This window comes from Coccinella septempunctata, chromosome 2, assembly GCF_907165205.1.
Source record: "Coccinella septempunctata chromosome 2, icCocSept1.1, whole genome shotgun sequence".
NCBI lineage: Eukaryota > Metazoa > Arthropoda > Insecta > Coleoptera > Coccinellidae > Coccinella > Coccinella septempunctata.
This window is the reverse complement of record NC_058190.1, coordinates 3,971,873-3,993,778: the sequence shown is the minus strand read 5'-3', so window position 1 is coordinate 3,993,778 and position 21,906 is coordinate 3,971,873. Positions and strand designations below refer to the sequence as shown.

The window sequence follows — 21,906 nt, the reverse complement described above, 5'->3', positions numbered from 1 at the left end:
TCTGCCATCCAGCCGTAAGCCAATGTCCAATCTACAGTCCCTGGCCAGTTTATTAGACGCACTGAGGTTTTTTTTTATATTTACTGGTGTTGCCCGAGGAAAAAGCAGAATATTCGAATTTCATTTCCACAGAATGTCAGTTTTATCTATGACTCTCATTAAATTGTTCTATTTGGCATTTATTTCTGATGTTGTAATATTAGTACTTAAGTATGAATCAGTACTATGTCTTCCAGTGGACGTCCTGCATTCTGCAGGTTCGGACGTTATTTCGATAATCCACATAAGAAATCATCATCCTCGAATGCAGCAAACCGAACAATTCTGCATTGATAGTATGAAGCTCTCATAGCTACACAGGGTGGCTCAGCAAAATATTAGAATTCCATGTTTAATCATCAATAAATCAATATTTTTTATTGAATATGATATATTTTATGAGAAAACCATTTACAGATGAAGTATATGTAACATATACATTCAATTTAATAATTCAATATTGAGATTTTGCATCGACTCAATGCGTCCAATAATATGGCCAGGGACTGTAGATGTATCCAGTTTTATGTGTCTTAATAAAAAATAGCTCGAATTTTATTTCCTATTAAGAAAAAGTAACATAGTCCATAATCAATATGAGATTGAAATAGGTAATCAGAATTGAACACTATATGGAAATTTCTATTTTTACTTGACTTTTCCTTCCATGTGATCCATTAATTGAAGATATTCACTTTTATCTTTGGTAATTGGATTATTATTGAGAAACTCATTTCGTCTTTTCTACTACTATTCTTTGAAAAAATCCGAATCAATTCTACTCAATGTCAATTTAGAGGCCCCTATTTCAAAACATAATCCATTTCTCTCCAAACAAATGGCAAAATAGAACTGCGCAAAGCAAGAAAACAACGTGTTACGTTATCCACCCGTAAATTACGGGATGCGGTAACGTTAATACCGCCCGTTATTCTGAAAATGGAGATACGCATGCGTCGCAACGTAAATAACGCTTGACGTTATCACCGCATGACATTACAGATGCTTCCATATCTCTCTATTGCGTAGGGTAGAGAACAAGAAGATCTACATGGTCGCAGTTCCCGAAAGGCTGACCGAGCCACAACGACCCTGCTTCAAATAATAATCAATAATAGTCAAACCGTACTCAATTGCTAGTCCTACTCTATCTCCGATAAGAGTATGTACGGGAACTCCCGGGACACCCTGTATATCCTCTCGTTTGGTACCAAATATTTCATTTGATAGCGAAACACGTGTCGCGGTTCAAACAGTCATCTTGGTAAAAATTCTGTTTTCAGTTCAATTATTGATTTTCATCAAGTATCGGCCACATCAATGCAACATTGGAATATTCCATATACCGTTGAAAAAAATGTGAATTTTAAAGAAAAACTTCTATTTCAGGTTGTCGGGGCGGTATACGATGAGGCTGGCAAGCCGGTAAGGCGACTGTTCGGCAAGTGGTCGGAATCGCTGTATTGCGGCGTGGCCCCGTCGGCGCGGTGCATCTGGAGGGCGGGCACGCTCCCGCCCAACCACGAGAGGTTCTACGGTTTCACGCGGTTCGCCATAGAGCTCAACGAGCTGGGCCCCGACTCGAACTCCCTGCCGCCGACGGACACTCGTTTCCGGCCCGACCAGAGGGCGCTCGAAGAGGGCGACCTCACCCTGGCCGAGAACCTCAAGCTTCAACTGGAGACCGCTCAAAGAGAGAGGAGGAAGAGACGGGAGGAGTTGAACATAAAATATGAACCGAGGTGGTTCTCCATGTCGAGGGACGAGACGTGGCAGTACAACGGGAAATACTGGGAGTGCAGGAAAACCCCGGGTTTCGGTAATATGCAATTCGAATCTCTCTGGTAATTCGTGATTATACAAATACTTCCTGCTACATATAGGCGATTCTGATGCACCAACGCTTCTCGGCCAAAGTATCGAGTTACAGATTGTTTTTACCCGTTTTTATCTAATCCTGTTTAGATATATATGAAATAGTGAATTAGGCTGAATTCTAGTAATTGTGGTTTTAATGAAAAAATTGTAAATATATTCGAAAAAACCTTCGAGATCGATAACTGTTTGATGTTATTCGGGAAGGCGTTAAAACTGGCGACTCGATAGTCGAAGGCTGGACGAAGGGGTAAATTAATGATTGACCGTCAATTGATATCGGCAAATTCCGGAAATTGTCGAGAAGGAAGAATCTTTTGAAGCGAGAAATATTAATTATTTTTTGAAACATTGAGGCCGTTTACCCATTTGTCGGTACCGGATCGGCGTTCACGGTATACGCGTAACCCTAAACGCCAATATTTATACCGTGATCGCCGATCCCTACATGTCTGTGTAGTCGGCCCAGCACTTTTCGATTTTAATTTTTTTTTACTGAATCGTGCCAGGTTCGTGAAATGTTTTTCTTTATTCCACGCGGTCTCATGATATTTCACAAAAATGTATTAATGCCGTTTGCACTGACCTATAGAAGGCTTAACGTTGAGTCATACTTATTAATAGATTGCTATGGTAACTGCTATTGAAATCAGAGAAATAAGTACGCCTAAATATTTAGCTTAACTTAAATAAGTCTGCGCAAATGGGCAAAAATGGGCAAACTCAGCACAAAATTTTTGTTTCGAGTGTTGAAATAGATTGCGTTATTCATGTAGTGAGTTGTGCCGCTTGAATTTTGACGAAAGTGCCACAAATTCCTCGAAAAATCGAAAATGAAGAAACACGTTTATCCGGCATTCTTGTTTTTTATTCTCTGAATTAGTCTTAATCAATTAAACAATTTTAGCTATGTTTGTTCCTCGATTTTTTTTCCGAAAATTCGTCCGATTTTTCTGGAAATCGCGAAATAGAAGAATTTACCCAGAAAAATATTGTGCTATACGTGTGCTAACTTGTGCCGTCGAAATTTTCACGAAAATCATGCATTACTCTCTGAACAATGAAGATTTTCAGCCCAGCTTTTTAATTTTCCCCCAATGGAAACTTGTGCCGTCGAAATTTTCGCAAAAATCATGCTTATATTCCGGAAAATGAAGACGAGCACGTTTTCCTCTGTCGAAAATTAATTCATATAGTTGTGCTATATTTGTTATATTTGTGCAGACTTGTTTCATTCAGATTTTCAGAAAAACTTTCAACTTCTCCTTCAAATAGTGGAAATTAGATAAATCAGTGGATTGTCTGAAAATCAGAATACATGGCAACCAGACATAGTTTCGAAACAGCGAACATCGGGATTTGCACTGCGTCATAATTATCTGAAGCGTGGTTCAATAACAGTGTTGCGAAAATTCAACTTTCAGAAGAGACTAAAGACAGTAAAAGAGCAAGCCTGTTGCCAATATAATGGTTGCCAAACAATCTACTGATTTTTCTAATTTTCAACATTAGTAAATGTATTTTTGTTCGCTGTAAATCTGAAAAAAACAGCAATGTAGCAAAACGATTTTCGACAAAGAAAAACAATAGTGCTGTGCTAACTTCTCCTGAAATCGTTGTTTTTTGGAGAAATAAGTATGACTTTTCGTGAAAATTTCAACGGCACAAGTTGGCACACGAGTAGCACAATGCAGATGTTTTCTTTGAGAAAAAACAAAAGCTTCAATTTAGCGACAAAGTTGCGTGAAAAATATCCGACACAGGCCTGCACAAATGTTGCACAAATTTTTTCACTCATTTTCGTGAGTGAAAAATAGTGTTGGGCTAGCTTTTAAGTTTATTTTCGATTTACCGGGAAAATAGAAGGAGTGTCTTTAAACTTCGAACGGCTCCACTCAGTAGATGGCACAATATAAATAGGCTTACCCCTATATTTTGAACAAAATGAAAATGAGATCAGTTTTACCTCATTTGAAAGGCCTTTCTATTCTGAGTTCAGTATATTTGAGTTTTTTTCGTTCAATCCATTCATTTTTGAGATATTCAAGTCTAAATTTTGTGCAGAATTGGTGATTTCGTCAAAAATATTGTGTGAACCACTCAAATAGTCTTTATTTATTCTATGGTTTCGACAATAATCGTCAACTGTCATGCACCAGACATCGAATATATTATGTGTGTTTTTTTGCATTAAAAATTTAGGTAAAAATTGTTTAGTCATTGGCAGAAAGAATTGAAAGAATTTCTCAAAAATTACCAATGCGAGAACCGTACAGCAAATTTATCATCAAAATAGCAGAATAAATCCGATTGACCCCCAGAAAATCCTTGAAGGGAAAACCAACATTGTTTAAAATTTAAATGTGAATATATCGAAAACGAATGGATTAAATAAAAAAAATATATGGTGAATTCAAAATAGGAAGGCTTCACTTACCCCATATTCCCTATTCAAAATATAGCAATATAGGGGTTGGGGTTGTAACACTGAAGGTTTTCATATACTTCGGTTCTGTCGACCTACAGATCAGCTCTTTTGTCTTTAACGGTCCACTATGTATATTTCAGCCGTTGTAACCCAAATTTTTCAAAAAGTAATGGACGGCCCATTTTATACACTCCGTAAAATACCTTGAGAACCATATGAAATAAAATATTAACAGCAAAAACCTAGCACAATTCAGCACAAAAAATATTCCAGAATCGATAAGTGCTGGACTAAATTGATATCGCACCTACAAATGAGGAATCAGCCTTATGGTATTGCACATATTCGTATTAAATTATTTCAACCATAACTTGGTAAATTTGTTACTTTTAAGCAGTTGAACAAATATAGGATATATAGGATTCAAACAGGTATTCAGGTAATAATTGTTGCAGCTATTTATCACAAAATAATCTGTTAAATACTATTAATTGCTTTTCAATTGGAATAGGTTCATAGAAAACAACAAGTATTTTTAGTCATCGGTTAATTTTATATCGGTGTGATTTGTTATTAATGAAATTATTCAATATTTCATTCAGCAATTCCTTCGAATCATATTATCGTACACTAGATAGCGTTATATGAACTGCAGTTTCATGACTAGATTACAGTATGTACAAAATAATATAGTTGGATACATATGGCCAATAATTTGTGTTGAACACCCGATATTGTAACTATCAAGTGGTTCTCGACGATGTGCATTCTCGTTTTTTAAAATTTTTGATGGAATGTTTAAAAAAATATATATATTTGAATGAATTTAATATATGAAATAAAAATAGTTGAATCAGTCGATTTTTAGTTTATAGAGTTGGAGAAATTTCGATTGTGATTGTTAAACTTTAAAATAAGAAAAATGTGAAGAAATTCGTTGCAATTTCGTATCTAGTCACTCACGCAGTTGAGGTTTCATGTTTTTATTATTATTATTATACTATTGAAAGATGCAAGTAAGCTATGTGATCATTTCATTTTATATGCGATAGTGGTCGAGGATAGTTTTTTAATTTTTCCTAGTGATTATTTCATTATATTCTACTTTTATTGTATATTTATGTAAAGGAATTTACTTTATTGAATTCGACTTTTTATTGGTTCAAAATTTTATTTTAGTATTTGGAAAACACTGCATTTTTTTTTAGTTTTATTGACTTACTGGTGAGGTGTAGTGGTCAATTGTAATTAATAAATCTCTTTTAAGCATGAAGTTTCCAGAAATATCCCAAAATAATCAGAATCAGTCCAGAAGGGAATTATTGAGGTTATGATTAGAAGGAAAATGATTCAAGTTCGAAATACTTGAATAATGACGAAATTTTCCTACAAAACATAAAGTTTGGTCTAAAAAAAAGTCTGAAACCTTCCCTGGAAGCCTCCTTTACAATAATCATAGTTTCGTGAAAATATTTTGGGCCCATCCGGATATTACACTGGACAAACAAGCAGACAGGCAAACAAAAATCACAAAAGGGGGGTAACCTAAGGGGGAGCGCTCACCAAAGTAGCGTAGCACTGACATGACACATACATGACAAAGGCGATCCATAATTTTCAGACATCGCACATCTGAGTTAAGTGTCAATTGCCTGAAATACCTATGTCGTTCTCAGTTCATAACTGAAAATTATGCATCGCCTTTGTCATGTATGTGCCATGGCAGTGCTACGCTACTTTGGTGGATGCTGCCACTAACAATATCCGGAAAAACTCAACTGTCAGATATGAGAAAATTTACAACTAGACACTGGAATTTTATTTATTTTTATAGAAGATATACAGGATGACCCAGGGAGTACATGGTTATCGTTTCTATCCAATCTATCGAATTTTTTTTTCAAATAATAGGCTTAAGAAGAGCATATCCCAAAAATATTCATAGCGAGGCATGTGTATCTTCAAAACTATAATCCTAATCGAAAATCTTTTGGTTTAGAATGAATTTTGATAATGGCCTTGTTAGGCCATGTTTTCAGTGAAACATTACAAAATACATATAACTTTTCAATGGAAGATGATTGGACCATATTCTGTAGGAACTTTTTGTATGCAGAATCAATATTTCCGGATAGGTATAACTTACACACCCTGTGTAATGTGAATGAAACAATAACGCTTACGACGTTTTGGAATATTTCATTCCTTCATCAGGCACTATTCATAATGACAATACAGTTATTACCTGTATATTATTAGATGTACCTACTTATATGAATATAAGGAATATTATCCTGATCTGAAAATAGTTTAGTACATTGGCATGGTTTTTATGCAGATATGATAAAAATAAGAGTTTTTACTCGTTCAAAAGCATTAAACAAAAGGTTATTACTGTATGAATGAAACATCAATAACTGTGGAAATATAAAAATTGAACGGTACAATTGGAACACAAAAAAGAATGTTTTGAAACTTCAACTTCAATTTGCATATATCACATATCACAAAAAAGATTTGAAAAAATTAAATATTTCGTTATCAACCTACGAGTCAATAAAACAAAATATTTCAGAATGGCAGTTTCTGAAATAGTGAAATACACTATAATTCCATTCCAAAAAACATATTTTGGTGCGTAAATATATTTTTTTCTGAGTGTGTCTTACCTTAAACTTATTCTTATATTTATTTTGTTAATCATGATAAGATACCTCGAATTTTATGAAAAAAATGGCCTGATGGTTATTGTTGTTTATCATGAATAATCATTATCTAATATGTATTGGCTGCATGATGAATGGATGGATCGTCTATTCATTTTTTTAACACTCCTGTATACAACTGGGATAAAATATGGAATCAAGTCGAAACGTTTCAAACGAAAAAAAAAGCATTTATGAAACTTTGCAGTACAATGACGCATAAAGCATCGTTTTCACTTGAAATCACCTCAAAGTTCACAATTCAAGTGGCACACTGTATTTTTTTACAGATTTTAATAGACCTTGTTATTTCGAATTCATTCATACTAGATTTAAACCCAGTTCTCCTAATTTCTGGTTCCTAAACTTATTGAAAGACGATTCCTGCCTGCATGTCGTTAAAACTTTCATTATATTACATTTTCAGACATTAAACTATCATCGTAATAATTATTATCATTGACTTTGAAACACCTAGTATGCGTGAAAAATTATCATAACACTCGTTCGTTGATCTACGCATAAAGGATGGAACTTCCCAAATACATAATGAGTTAGAAAGGGGAGGACCTCACAACTGGCCTGCAAGGGGGCCCGATTTGAATCCACTCGATTACAATGTTTGGAATTATTCAAAATCTTAAGGAGGGACCTTTTAGGGAGAATTGACAAATTGAGAAATGACCATCTCATTATCGAAACATCTAGATTTGACTCATTTTACGCTTTTATTCTCATTAGTCCGAAGTAAATAAATTTACCTACCTACTCTCTAACTCTAATTTGATTCGAAATAACGAGATTTTTTTAAATTGCAAGAATATATATAGTGTGTCCCATTCAAATTTAAAGAAGTTGGAGGTACAATAATAGTATTAGCAGCACAAAATATGACATCAAATGCGCTATGCGTCAATTGTATTTGCCTCGAGAGTACCATAAACATGATCCGTCCTTTTCGTTCTGAAGATTTTCTTGGTTCTTTACCTGAACTATATCCCAACCCTGAACAACAAAATCACGAAAATTGGAGTATGATAATTATTATGAGTAATTTTTATAGTTTCAAAACTACGATATTTCCAACACATGAAAATTCTTAACTCGAAAATTTACACATATTATGAATAGTTTGAAACGGATTTCTTGTAAATAGAAGTGACAAGCCACTGAACTTCCGAATGGACGAGAATATGATGAAAAAAGTAAGAAAAATTGATCGATCTTAGATATATCTAAACATGACACTAAGCCTTTTTGGAATGTGAGCAAAACATTAGTTTGCATACATTCGATTTGAAAACCTTTAGATAGTACCTAATTCTCATATCTACCCCCTGCTTGGTGGAAATAAACCAAAAGTGGAAGTTTAGCTTCTGAAGTTATAGAGATTTCGAAATGACCTAAAATCTGTCATTTCATTATAAAAAATGCATAAGAATATTGGAGGTTTATCATCTTTCATTTGTAAACGTTGTTTCATTAATCTGTTTTTCCTCTATATCTATAATCTCTCATCACATTCTGAATATTTACGTTTTGACGCTGAGCATGTATAATTAACACACCTTTACATTTTTGAGGTAATTGATTCTACATCAAAGTAATAAATGTAGGTATGCATTATTAGAGAGTTTCTCTATGCAGAGTTAAGTGTAAGTATCGAGAGGTCAATGATTCAGACAATAAAATTAACAATTCAATCATGTCATTTCATCATCCGTTACATACTTTTAGTATCAACGTTAACTAGAATTCATAATTTCTGATACTTGATACCAATTTTTGGAAGATAACAACCTGTGAACTGTTACTTCAAAGCCTATCATCGTAGGAGTGAAAATTTTAGCTTTCCTTCGAATTTGCCACATCATTATTTGTAGTTTGTAATTACTGTGACATCATTTTTAAAGAAGTTGAAAATAAATTTTATGTTAAGTCAGGAATCTTTTATTACTCAAAAACAAATCCTCTTCCCCATGCCATTTTTTCGAAGATAATACATTATTGCCCATTCACGATGAACACTTGACACGCCTGCAGGGTGTCCAGAAGGACCAAATTTTTGGAGTTGTATCTATGCTGTCGCAGTTCTGTTCAAAGATTATAGAGTTTCTTTACAGGGTCCTGCAATAGTGCGTTAGGCGTCCGTAGCTGCCAGACCAGACGTTTTAGGAATTTAGTTGAGGAGCATTCCATTTGTACTTCCAATTCTGCATCTCAGGAAATTATTTTCTGATATACAGGGTGTTCCCAAATAAAATTATTCAACAAATGAGTGATTTTTTAAATTAAACACCCCTTATATTTTTGCATATTTTCAATGCTCGTCAATACCTCTACCATGATGCAAAATATGGGGCTATTTTCCCAACGGTACGGATCTTATTCAGAAAAAACTGCATAATTTCGACTAAACAGTGGTTAGGTAAAAACCCTTTATACCGATTTCCAGAAGCGATAGAAACATGAATTTGATCAGGATTTCTTTTAACTTGAGAATTTGCCTAGTCATCGTTCCTAAATGATCAACCTCTCTTATACAGGGTGTCCGTTATCAATATCCAAATATGAAGAATTTCAAATTGTTTTTTCTCGATTTTTTCAAAGGTAACACCCAGTATTTTTTTCCATGATGATGTACACAGTTTAAAACCTTACATTTTTTCAGGAGTAACCAAAGGCTATTTTCACTCCTGCGTTCAGCCGGCACGAAAAATGAAATCAGAACGAAAAATTTTATTTAATTATTGGATTAAAAAAACAAACGGGCGTTGAAAAAGACAAAGAAAAATTGTGTTAATCCATTTCATGAATAATAATTTTATCATTTTCATGTTGAATTTCAAGGATTATGATTTTGGAAGGGATTTAAAGTTTTTCAAAAATTGGTCATTCGGTTTGGTTTCATTGTGTGACTCATTTAAAATATCCGTTAGTTATTACATATATATGTTCATTATTCCTGAAATTTTTGGTTGAAATGTCATTTTTTGTGTCTGCTGGACACAGGAGTGAAAATAATCCTAAGGTTGCTTCGGAAAAAATGTAAAGTTTTAAACTGTGTACATCATCATGGGAGAAAATACAGGGTGTAACATTTGAAAAAATCGAGAGAAAACAATTTGAATTTCTTCATATTTGGATATTGATAACGGACACCCTGTATAAGAGAGGTTCATCGTTTAGGAACGATGACTATTCTAATTCTTAAGTTAAAAGAAATCCTGATCAAATTCATGTTTCTATCGCTTCTTGGAAATAGGTAAAGGGCTTTTACCGAACTACTGTTTCGTCGAAATTTTGCAGTTTTTTCTGAATAAGATCCGTACTGTTGGAAAAACATCCCGAATATTTTGCATCATAGTAGATTCATTTAAGAGCATTGAAAATAAGCAAAAATATAAGGGGTGTTCCATTCAAAAAATTACTCATTTGTTGAATAATTTTATTTCGGAACACTCTGTATATCAGAAAATAATTTCCTGAGATGCAGAATTGAAAGTACAAAGCGAATGCTTTTCAACTAAATTTCTAAAACATCTGGTTTGGCAGATTTGGTTCCGTTATTGTTGAATATCCGATAAAATTTAAACTTATTTTTGATTCTTAATTGTAGTAGGTAAAGTGTTTTTTGTGATGTTTTTTTACAGTGATGAGTAACTGCCATAGATCGAGAAATTTAAAGAGAATTGTTCAATTTTGTTCTCATTCTCGAAAGTTGTAGAAGATACAAACAAAAATTACAGATCTGAAAGTTTTTATAAATACCAAAATTTTTTCCAAGGGAAGAATACGACAAAAGGAAACCATACATCAGCCATCAAGATGGATTCATATCGAGAGGTTTTTATTTATATACAGGTGATATATAATCGAACGTTGAAAGTAATTTGAAAGTTCAATAAATCTTTGACTAATCAACAGACTGATATAAAATTTTGGAATTGTGCCACCCTTTCCGACAATCCCCGTTCAACATTTTTGCAATTGAAAAAACCAGGGTCGGAGTAGGAAAATTTTTCATTTTCTATAAAGGGTGTTGAGTCTTTGACTTGTATATATATTTTAACAGTAGATTCTTGAGGTCAAAAGAAACACTTTTAACCTCAGTTTTTAAATTTTTTTCTTGTTTTTACCTATTCTAATGAATAACCACGAAATTTCACTGCAATTTCATTGCTTGTTATCACCCTGTATATCCTAAAAGAAGGCTCTCAGGCAGCTCTTGCAAGAGCTGCCCCTCATATCATGATATGAGGGACACTTGTGTATAGTGATTTGAAAAGGGAAAGTGCCAACAAACTTTTTCTAAGTTTTGTAAAAAAAAATTTTCAGCCAAATATACAATTTTGAAATGCTATTAGGAGAAATTCAAACTTTAATTATCTGTATCTAAGGAGTGGTTTGCGTATGTTTATATGAGACTATTATTTTTGATATCATATATAAGTTGACTAGTCTTTATCTAACTCTTCAGATCAAGCATTGAAGCACTAAGATCATTGTATAGGCACAACCTTTCAGCCCGTTTAAAACCTTAAAGAAATTGTGAACTCACTAAAATTTTTGTATACTTCACAAAACCCCTCTGTATTTGAATACCCTCAATCCGTTCCTGTCTTATGTTTAACAAGTTCGGTCGCCTACTGCCTAGATTACAGATTTCAACAAATCTAGATGACATAATGAGGTGAATCTGACTTTCAACTGCAGATGTCTCTCTCAAGGAAGATGTCTCAAAACTTGATCTGTTTTCATGGAAAAAAATTCTGACTATTCTAGAAAGACCATTGTTGTAAAATGATCGCTTATTTCGTCTCTGAAGGAAAGTTTCGAATAAATGCTTAGAAGTATTAAAGGATACATTTTACTATGGAAGAAACCTGTAACACCCGTCTGGAAAGCAGTCAAATTATTACAGGAATCCACCGATTCGAAATTAAAACGTCAAATAATAAATTGTGGCTGGTCAGTTGTCACTGTTGTCAGTTCAAGTAGTTGTGTGACGTTAAAGTCCTGGAATATTTTTTGTACCGACCCGAATCGAGTTGAACATTCTCGCATCCATTCGTGCACGAATGTTGGGTGAAGACATGAATTAAAAAGAAGTGCATCTTCAATATTGATACCATAGTTGATTTGGTGTTCTATCAATAGTGTGAAACACGGCAGAGCTCATAATGCCAATAGCTATCTTGGACAGAATACCTTTTCCAAATTTGAGGGCCTACACCTCTGGAAGTGTTTTAGCCCTTTCGGCATGTGTGTTTTATGCTACCCAGATAATAAAAGATCCTAATTGGGAAAGTGTTAGTGATGACATTGGATCGAATGCCCAAATTGGGTTCAATACGACAAATTCTTCTGATCCTGACGGGAGAACGATGAGAAAATATATGGGTGATATTTTTACTGTGCTGGTTCGAGAGCCTATTTGTGTTTGGGTGAGTTCCAAATATTGTTTTGAAGTTAAATTCGGTCACAATCAAGTGATAAATCAGAAGTTCGTAACTTTCACCGTTTTCCTCAAATTTCTAGGTTATGTTGAAATGTCATAACATATTTTGTTTAGGTCTGAAGGCTTTTCGGAGGAGAACAATTTTTTATCGCTTATTTTAGGGTAATTCAACATGAGAGGCTATTTCCTAATGGGTTACTCTGTCACTCTGTGCATTATCACATTTTAATTATTTTCCTCGGTATTTATGCGAGATTCAAGGTAGATTTCATGTACCAGATATAACAGGAATAGATATTCTAGTTTATTACCCTAGTAGAAATTTTCACTTTCCAATTCTTGAAGAAATCGTGAGTTCTGCTATCGCTAACCGAAATAAGGAATGTTCATCAATAATTGGATTACACCATATTTTCAGGATTATTTTAGGCCTTTTAGGCTAATCTATAACACTAGGGAAGAATTTTTTGCTCCCAATTGGAGAAATCGATGAGGGATAAAACCTTAAAAAATTATGAGAGCAAAACATTTTTCATTAGGGTAAACAGTTAGCGCAAAATCAGGCTCAATATGGTGTAATCATTAATATCATCTTAAGACGACAGCTTAGTACCCATTTTTTCAAAATGCATATAAGGAAAATCCCGAATGTTTCAAATGAGAGCATGAAATGGGCCTTGAAGTATGATGAACTATGAACTCAATATTATATAAACATTCGATAAGTGTTTTGCGAGGTGTTTTGGTTCTGTTAGCTTAACGGTGAAGCGAGCGGTGAAGTAAGCAGAAGTCTCTTTCGCACTGCATATAAAAAAAATCCGCAGTGCTTAACTGTAAAGTTTGAAGAACCCTAGGCAGAACCCATTTTCCGAGCCATTTTCAATGCGCATAAGAAGAATCCGCAGTCGGTTTATATCATAAAATTATGATATGGTCAGATAAACACTCGGATAAACATTTGATAAATGTGTTGATTGTTAACGTCGATGATTGTATATTCAATAAAATGTTTTCAGGAATTTGGACAACTATTCAATAGTTGTCCAAATTTCTGAAAACATTTTATTGAATTTGATAAATGGTTTGGCGATGCTAGATCACTGCTAAAGCTAGCATTTTTAATGCATTCTCAGTGGATTCAAATGAGAGCCTAAAATGGGTCTCAAATTATGGTATGGTAAAATCGAGGGTCAGATGAACATTCGATTAGTGGTTTGATTACCCTAGCTTAACGATAAAACTGGCCGAACCCATTTTTTCATGATGCATATGAGAAAATGTGCAGTGGGTTCAAATAAAAGCCATAAATAGTACTGAAATTATGTCGGATAAACATTCGATAAGTGGTTTATTGGTTCCGCTAGCTTATCGGTTGTTTTAAACGCATACAAAAAATTCGCACCTATAAGACTGAATTATGATGTGATCAGATTATTGATAAACATTAAAGAAGCGGTTTGATTCTGCTAGCTCAACGGTGAAGCTGTCAGAAAGCAGAACCCTTTTTTAATGCTAATAAGGATAATCTGCAGTGGGTTCAAATGAGATCCAACAATAGGCCTAGAATTATGATCAGATTCTTGGTGAACATCAGACGACATTAGATCTCGCATTAGATATTATTCTGCTAGATCGTTAAGCTAGCAGAAATCACGATATCTCCAATAATTGGGAAGCAACAAATTTTTCATACATTAACATATAACTCATAAGAAGTGTCAGTGTGAAGTTCGAGGTCAAAGAAGTAAACTATAGTTACGCAATGAATGAAAAGAAAGAAGATGTCCACCGAAATTGTGGAAATCGAAAAATTGGAGTATCGAGCCATCATCAAGTACCTGTATTTAAAAGGGTTAAGAGGTAAGCAGATTTACGAAGATATGCCCTTAGTGATCAATGTCCTTCGTATGCGACCGTGAAAAATTGGACTGCAAGCTTCAAAGGAGGTAAATTTTCCATTGAAGATGATGACCGATAGGGAAGGCCAGTTTCTGTGTCAGTCCCCGAAAATATCGATGCAGTTTATGATATGATTTTATCCGACCGTCGAATTCGGCTAAAACGGATATCTGAAGCACTGAATATTTCATACGATCGCGTTCATCATATTATAGTTCACGTCAATTTGGACATGAGAAAAATTTGCCTCAAAATGGATCTCCAAATGTTTGAATGTTGAGCAAAAGCGTGCAAGGGTAGAAGCATCGCGTTCGATCTGTGCTCGTTTTGAAAACGACTTCAAAACCGAATTTTCCTCGGAATTTTCACATATGATGAGACTTGGGTACATTTCTACGATCCAGAAACAAAGCAACAATCGATGGAATGGCGACACTCTGGTTCTCCAAGATCTAAGAAGTTTCGTGTCCAAAAATCTGCTGGAAAAGTTCTTGCTTCAGTTTTTTGGGATTGCCATGGAGTAATCATGATTGATTTTTTGGATGAGGGTAGAACAATAACCGGAGATTACTATTCGACATTACTGACCACTCTACGGGAAAAAATTAAAGAGAAAAGACGCGGAAAGCTATCCAAAGGTGTTTTGCTTTTGCAGGACAATGCCACTGCACATAAATCTCATGTTGCCATGCAAAAAATTCGTGATTTAGGTTTTGAATTACTAGAATACCCCCCTTATTCATCAGATTTGGCTCCATCCGAGTATCATCTCTTTCCTCAACTGAAAAAAAGTTTGAAAGGTCGTAAATTTTCTTCCAACGAGGAGGTAATAAAAGCTGTGGAGGTCTGGTTTGCAGAGCAAGAAAAAACATTTTTCATGAAAGGTCTAGAGACGTTGCAGGTTCGCTGTAATAAATGTATCCAATTAAGAGGAGAATGTGTTGAGCAATAAAATATTGCGACATTGAAATTTTGTTTGGTTCTATAGTAGGCTTATAATGTTTCAATATATCTTTGTACCTACTTATGATGGCCAGGAAAAAATACAAAATGCAGTCATCAATTTCTTCTCATTATATTGTGGATCGACTAACCCAAATAATGAATAATGGTCTTTGTTCCACATTGGCGTTTTCAATTCGTTAGCAATTACTAACCCAGTTGCTCAATTGAAACAAGTTCCGTATATAAATAACTGAATGATAATTTTGTGTATCTTGACCTTTGATGTATTTGGGTTCTTTATAATTTTGACTGTTATTATCGAGGTAATAATGTTTATTCATCATTGGAAACAATAATGGAATTATTGTACCGTGCAAACAAAGAAGTTTCCGCCTTAACCATGATGAAACATAACAAATTAGTTGGTAGTCATTGATCTTGATCGGTTAATGAATTAAAAATTGGAATCAGAGAAATGTTTATTGGGGTCATTTGTCGCATTGATCAGCGACAAAAAAATAGTGCATGTGCTCGAAACAGCAGTATTGAGGTGAACATTCAGGAGTACGGAATTTAATGGTTAATTAATTGAGTACTTAATTCATTATTTGAATAATTAGAAAGTAGGTATACAAATATTGGTTCTCTGATCAAGAACAAGGAGACATTATTACATACAACAATCTATAATTCATTCAATGTTAACCTGAGGAAAATATTCAGACGGTTAAAGAGTCGTTTACCCGTAAGCCAATAAATCTACTTTATTGGACAGATTCTCCAAATCGAACTGAGAAAACCCTCGGAAATTCCTTATAAAAAAAACTTTCGAAAAACACAAACTTTTTTGGAGTTCTGGGTAGGTTTGGATCTCGGTTTTAATGAAGAGTTCTGAAGTTTCTAATAATAATTTTGATTTGTTCCGGCAAACTATGGATTCTAATGAATAAAAAAAAATCAATGGCGCGGATTTCACGCTGCGTCGTATTTTTTGCGAAAATAAGTTCCAGTGCTATTTTTCGATGATGAAGACAGGGGTTCAGCAGTCTACTCTAGGGTTCTTGGTGGTTGTTTAAAAAGTTCTGCAAAAGTAGAATTCTGGTTCTCTGGTTCTTGTTGAAATCTTTTAGGTTTCAATAGAATATCTGAAGGTTTTCACCAACCTTGTAGCCTCTCAGGGGTCTGCGAAGAAATACGAATAATAATAAAAAAAAAATTACAGGTCATGAATGAATCGAGTCTAATTACAATATTAGAAATGTTGTACTCACATTCGGTTGGGAACATTATAATTTGCTAGTTGTTCCAAAACTGCTTAGATGACGATTTTCAATTAATAAAAAATTCAAAATTCACCTTTTCTCAGGAGAAAAATATTGGGCAACAAAATCCTGAAACAGGTCGATTTTTGTTTCACTTTAACTAAATTTTTATGCATTTTTGAAGAATTTTTGTTGCACCCTGTGCCATCCCCATCAACCCTCTAAATTTTTTGAATAGAGAAAGTGGGTCATGTGCTACTTTTTTGGCAAGGTCTTTGTATATATATACAGGGTGGTCCAGATCGTAACCAAGAAATTTTAACCACGTATTCTATATCAAAAATAAGCCCTAGTTTGTCATATAAACATAAGTCGAGAAATGTTTCCTCTCCGAGATACGGGGTGTTGAAATTATAGAACAAAAATGTTTTTTATTAATAACTCTCACACTGCTTGAAATATTTTTATGAAATTTGAGAAATAGGTTTTGAGCGTCAAGGAGCACTTTTTGCATAATATCATTTCTTTTTTATTCTACCAGTGGCGTCCGTACTGCAGTGAGAATGAATATTTTCATATGAAAAAATGATACGCCACTGGTTTTTCCAACAATAAAAATTACTTTTTAAATCCTTATTTATTTCGGAGCAAATTCGATCTCTTGACTTTTTGCTGTACGAGGCACCGTTTCCGGTTAAAAAAAAATAAAACACATTCTCATGCATAAAGAAATCGCCACAATTTGATTCAGCAAAAATAGTCTTATTATTATTATTATGTACCTACCATATCAAATTTTGGTGATTTCTTCATGCATCAGAATGTGTTTTATTTTTTTAACCGGAAACGGTGCCTCGTACAGCAAAAAGTCAAAAGACCGAATTTGCTCCAAATTAAATAAGGATTCAAAAAGTAATTTCTATTATCGGAAAATCCATTGGCGTATCATTTTTTCATCTGAAAATATTCATTCTCACTGCAGTACGGACGCCACTGGTAGAATGTAAATGAAATGATATTATGCAAAAAGTGCTCCTTGACGCTGAAAACCTATTTCTCAAATTTCATAAAAATATTTCAACCAGTGTGAGAGTTATTAATAAAAAACATTCTATTTTCTATAATTTCAACACCCCGTATCTCGGAGAGGAAACATTTCTCGACATATGTTTATATGACAAACTAGGGCTTATTTTTGATGTAGAATACGTGGTTAAAATTTCTTGGTTACGATCTGGACCACCCTGTATATATAAACAAAGACCTTGCCAAAAAAGTAGCACATGATCCACTTTCCCTATTCAAAAAATTTAGAGGGTTGATGGGGATGGCAGAGGGTGCAACAAAAATCCTTCAAAATGCATAAAAATTTGGTAAAAGTAAAACAAAAATTGACCTGTTTCAGGATTTTGTTGCCAAATATTTTTCGTCTGAGAAAATGAATTTGTTTCATAATTTTGACGCGCACTGTATAAGAAAACGACCAATGTCTGGATTACAATCACTGAAGATATTCGTTGTTGGTATTAAATCAAAATTGAATTAATTAAAATGAACTGAGCGTTCATATTGTTGGATGGTCCATTTTTATTGCTTGCCAGCGCCACCTAGCCTATTCCCAGTTTTTTCCGGACACTTTTTGGACCAAAAAGCCTCGAAGTTTTTTCTCCTTCCCTCTACCCTCCATATAGGGCTTGCCATAGGGACAACTGAGTTCGAACGAGAACCTGAAGTTATGGAGTAATCAGATTCTTTTGAGCTAGTGGAACTTCACATAGGGAATCAGAGCAATCCTGGGAAACAGCGACTTGTCCACCTATAAAGTTCAAAACAAACTTGTTGAAAATTTTTGTTTGTTTTGCGATGTTATGGAAATGTACGGCACAGAAATATTATGATCGATGTCCTGTGACGCGTCAACTACGGTAACTATTATTGAAGATGTAAAATTCCCATCGTTTAAATCAAATTTTTCCTTCAAAACATTGCTTCTTTCTCATAATTCCTTCGTTTGAACAATGGGACTTCAATATTCATTCTGGTTTGTTGTTAATCTATCCTTCATACATTTCAAAATAAACAATGTTGTTGTTGTTGTTGTTGATAGGGATCACGTATAATTTTCCCTCTATTCCTGGCTTTTGTTGAGTTATCTGGAACATCTTTTATACATTTGTTCTTTTAGGAAACAGTGTAATAAACTGCTCCACAAGAGTTAGGGATATCGTATTCAATCGTTTTTAAAAGTATGTAATCTTCGAGAAAATCGCTGTAAAATCATTTAAAACTTAATAACAACTTGAATCGATCCAATAAAAATCAGTATGAGACATTTCGTCAATCTGGTCGCCTTTTTTCTAAAGTTTGGTTCTTTGCATATGCTTAAAGAATGTTCTTATTTTGAAATGAAGTCAGTTTATCAACGGCTTCGATTTGAAACGAGTTTTCTGAAAATGCCAAGACGTAAATCAACAAACGCTGAGGCTAATAGGGCTATCGGAATGCTACAGGGTGGCCTAACTCAGGTTGTTGTAGCGGAAAGACTCCAAGTCAGCCAAAGTTTGATATCTCGACTTTGGAATAGGTTCAGGTAGACAGGTTCCTTGTTGGAAAGACCAAGGCTTGGTGGGCGACGAAACACCTGCTCAGGATCGTCTCATCACCGTTTCGGCGAGAAGAAACCCTACATCTACGTGTAGAATGCTACGGAATACTCTTCAAAATGCAGATGGGGTTCAAGTTTCCATCGAAACCGTTTGAGAGAGGTGAATCTAGGTTCCAGACGTCCATTAAGAGGAGTTTCATTAACACGTGACCATAAGCGTCTAGAACTGGAATGGGCAAGGCAACATATCAATTGGAACGATCAATGACGTAGTGTCCTTTTCACTGATGAATCCAGATATGGACGATTTTCAGATTCTCGAAGAATAAGGGTATGGACAATCCCACGCATACCCCGTAATCGTCGCTATGTCCAAGAAGTCCATCCATTCCGAGGGGGTAGTGTTATGGTATGGGCCGGGATATGTTTCAACGGGCGCACAGATCTACACATTTGTCCTGGGAATATGACCGCCTTACACTTTAGGGAGCATGTCATTGACAATGTTGTGCCAAATTTTCACGCTGCTATTGGTGAAACTTTTCAATTTCTAGACGATAACCCTAGACCGCACCGTGCAGCCATAGTTGAGAATGCGAGCGAAGAGCTTGGTATTCCACATTTACGAAAACCTCCGCATTCACCTGATTTGAATTGCATAGAACATGCGTGGGATATGCTCCAAAGAAGATTAGATAATCATCAACCTACCCCAGAATCCTTAAATGATCTGAGAGAGCTTCTGCCCCGTTTATGGAGCCAAATTCCTCAAGAAATGTTCAACAACCTCGTGTGTAGTATGCAAAGAAGATGTCAAGCTGTTATTGATGCCCGTGGAGGCCATACATTGTATTGATAGTCTTAAAATGCTTGAATTCTCTGGGAATAAAATTTCGTTATTTTACTCTATACCCTGTATACGGTGAAGACCTACAGGCTTAAATTAATTTGCAACTCGAAATCATATTAATATGAATTTTCATCACAAAAATCTTATTTTAACTATATTTTTTGCAATTTAAGTCAATATCCCTAACTCATGTGGAGCACTTTATTTCAAGTTGTTTTTATCATATTCTCTTTTACTTTATTAAGCTCACGTGAAATGAAATAGTAGTAGTAGATCAATTTCAGTAGGCTGCAGATGGCTTGAGAAACCATGTGGTATTTGTTGCTTAATCTGTTTTTTTTTTCGTCTGAAGTTCGATTGGAATTGACAATGTGAATAATCACAATTACTCTCACACCATATATCTTTGGCTCGATCTTTTGTTATAATAAATTTAAAGGACTTTATTCTTGCAGAGAATCTCTTCACTAATATCAATTCGCTCATGATTTATACTGAATTTTCCGACCAACCACATACCGCTTAGAATTTTTCTACAATTCGGGTTTTACAATCGGTTTGGCTCTGGTTTATTTTCCAAATAATATGAAAAAAAAAATGGGCGAATTCAAAGGAATTCGGAAAAGTCTATTTCAAAAATGATGGCCTGTATTCAATGTCTTCGCTGATACGCAACGATGACTGTTCTCTTGCATACGCTACAAATAATGAATACCGGAATTATTTGAGTGGTCTATGACGGGGTTAAAAAAATGTCCATATTTAATTTCCATTTTTTAATCGCTCGATCAACTCTCCACGGTATATGAGTCAACAGCTGATATTAAATTGCGAAAGGAGTTAATAATTACGATTTTCGAATACCGCTGCTAGACGAAGTGTTGTGATTCGATGCAGTTGAAAAAAGGTGAAATTTATGAACACTTATCGTGTTGCAGATTGCTCGTTGCACTTGAATATCAATTATTATCGAGCTTCTAGAAATAACTGTCAATTCCTGAAGTGGAAACAGTGCACGACGAGATACGTAGAATGATTTTGGATTTTATCAAATGGGTAATTATATTTATCGTCCTTCTGCTTTTACATTTTTTTTTAGAGCGAAGACGTGACGAACATTGTAGTGATCAAGAGTAGCGATTACAATTTAACGATACTTTTAAACGTCCATGCAATATTTTTTGCATTTATCATTATGGGAGACCTTTTTCGAAAATTGTATTTCGTTTGGTGCTATTTTAATGTTCATTGTTTGGCTATTTACTAAGTATATTGTTTTTGTCTACAAAATTGATTTATTTAGAATAATTGTTTCTGGGAACCCGACAGTTTATAATTTTATATACACTGCGCAAAAAAATTAACGCACATTCTGAAAATCTCAATTTTAATGAAAGTTAACTCTACATTGACTTTATAACTTATTTTTTATGTTCTCTCGGGAAGGTTTTGAACGAAACAAGACACATTAAATGGAAGAAAAATTCAGGATTTCACCGAATCTTATGTGAAAGAAGAGAAATGAACAATTTTCAAAATACTGAAATGCTGATAAGTGATTTAATACTTGGTATTTCCATCCCTTGCGTTAATTACAGCTCGGCAACGACGGTTCATACTCAAAATGAGTGATCTTGAAATGTTCTGATCTAATCCTTCCCAGATTTCTCCGAGTTGGATTCCTAAGTCATTAAGAGTAGCTGGATGATTTTCTGAACTTCTCAGCCTTCTATTGAGGTTGTCCCAAACCTGCTCAATCGGATTGAGATCTGGACTTCTTGCTGGCCATTCCATTCGTGAGACTTCAACCTCTTCAAGGTACTCCTGAACGATGCGC

At 34.6% G+C, this 21,906-nt stretch overlaps 2 protein-coding genes across 8 annotated transcripts in view; both read left to right on the top strand.

Annotated features, from left to right (window-relative positions):
• The window catches only part of LOC123306633 (oxysterol-binding protein-related protein 3-like), a 56,026-nt gene extending 53,927 nt beyond the window's left edge, over nt 1–2,099 (top strand). For all 5 annotated transcript variants that reach the window (XM_044888725.1, XM_044888724.1, XM_044888727.1 and 2 more), the window contains one exon: nt 1,429–2,099. In XM_044888725.1, the coding sequence (XP_044744660.1) occupies nt 1,429–1,887 (459 nt within the window). In that variant the 3' untranslated portion in view covers nt 1,888–2,099. The remainder of the gene's footprint in view (nt 1–1,428) is intronic.
• Nucleotides 2,100–12,022: 9,923 nt separating this feature from the next.
• The window catches only part of LOC123306600 (E3 ubiquitin-protein ligase AMFR-like), a 70,128-nt gene continuing 60,244 nt past the window's right edge, over nt 12,023–21,906 (top strand). The window contains exon 1 of one of the 3 annotated variants that reach the window (XM_044888671.1): nt 12,023–12,494. In XM_044888671.1, the coding sequence (XP_044744606.1) occupies nt 12,231–12,494 (264 nt within the window). In that variant the 5' untranslated portion in view covers nt 12,023–12,230. Of the gene's footprint in view, nt 12,495–20,926; nt 21,126–21,906 lie in introns of those variants that run through there. The other 2 variants (XM_044888670.1, XM_044888672.1) reach the window with 2 other exon arrangements.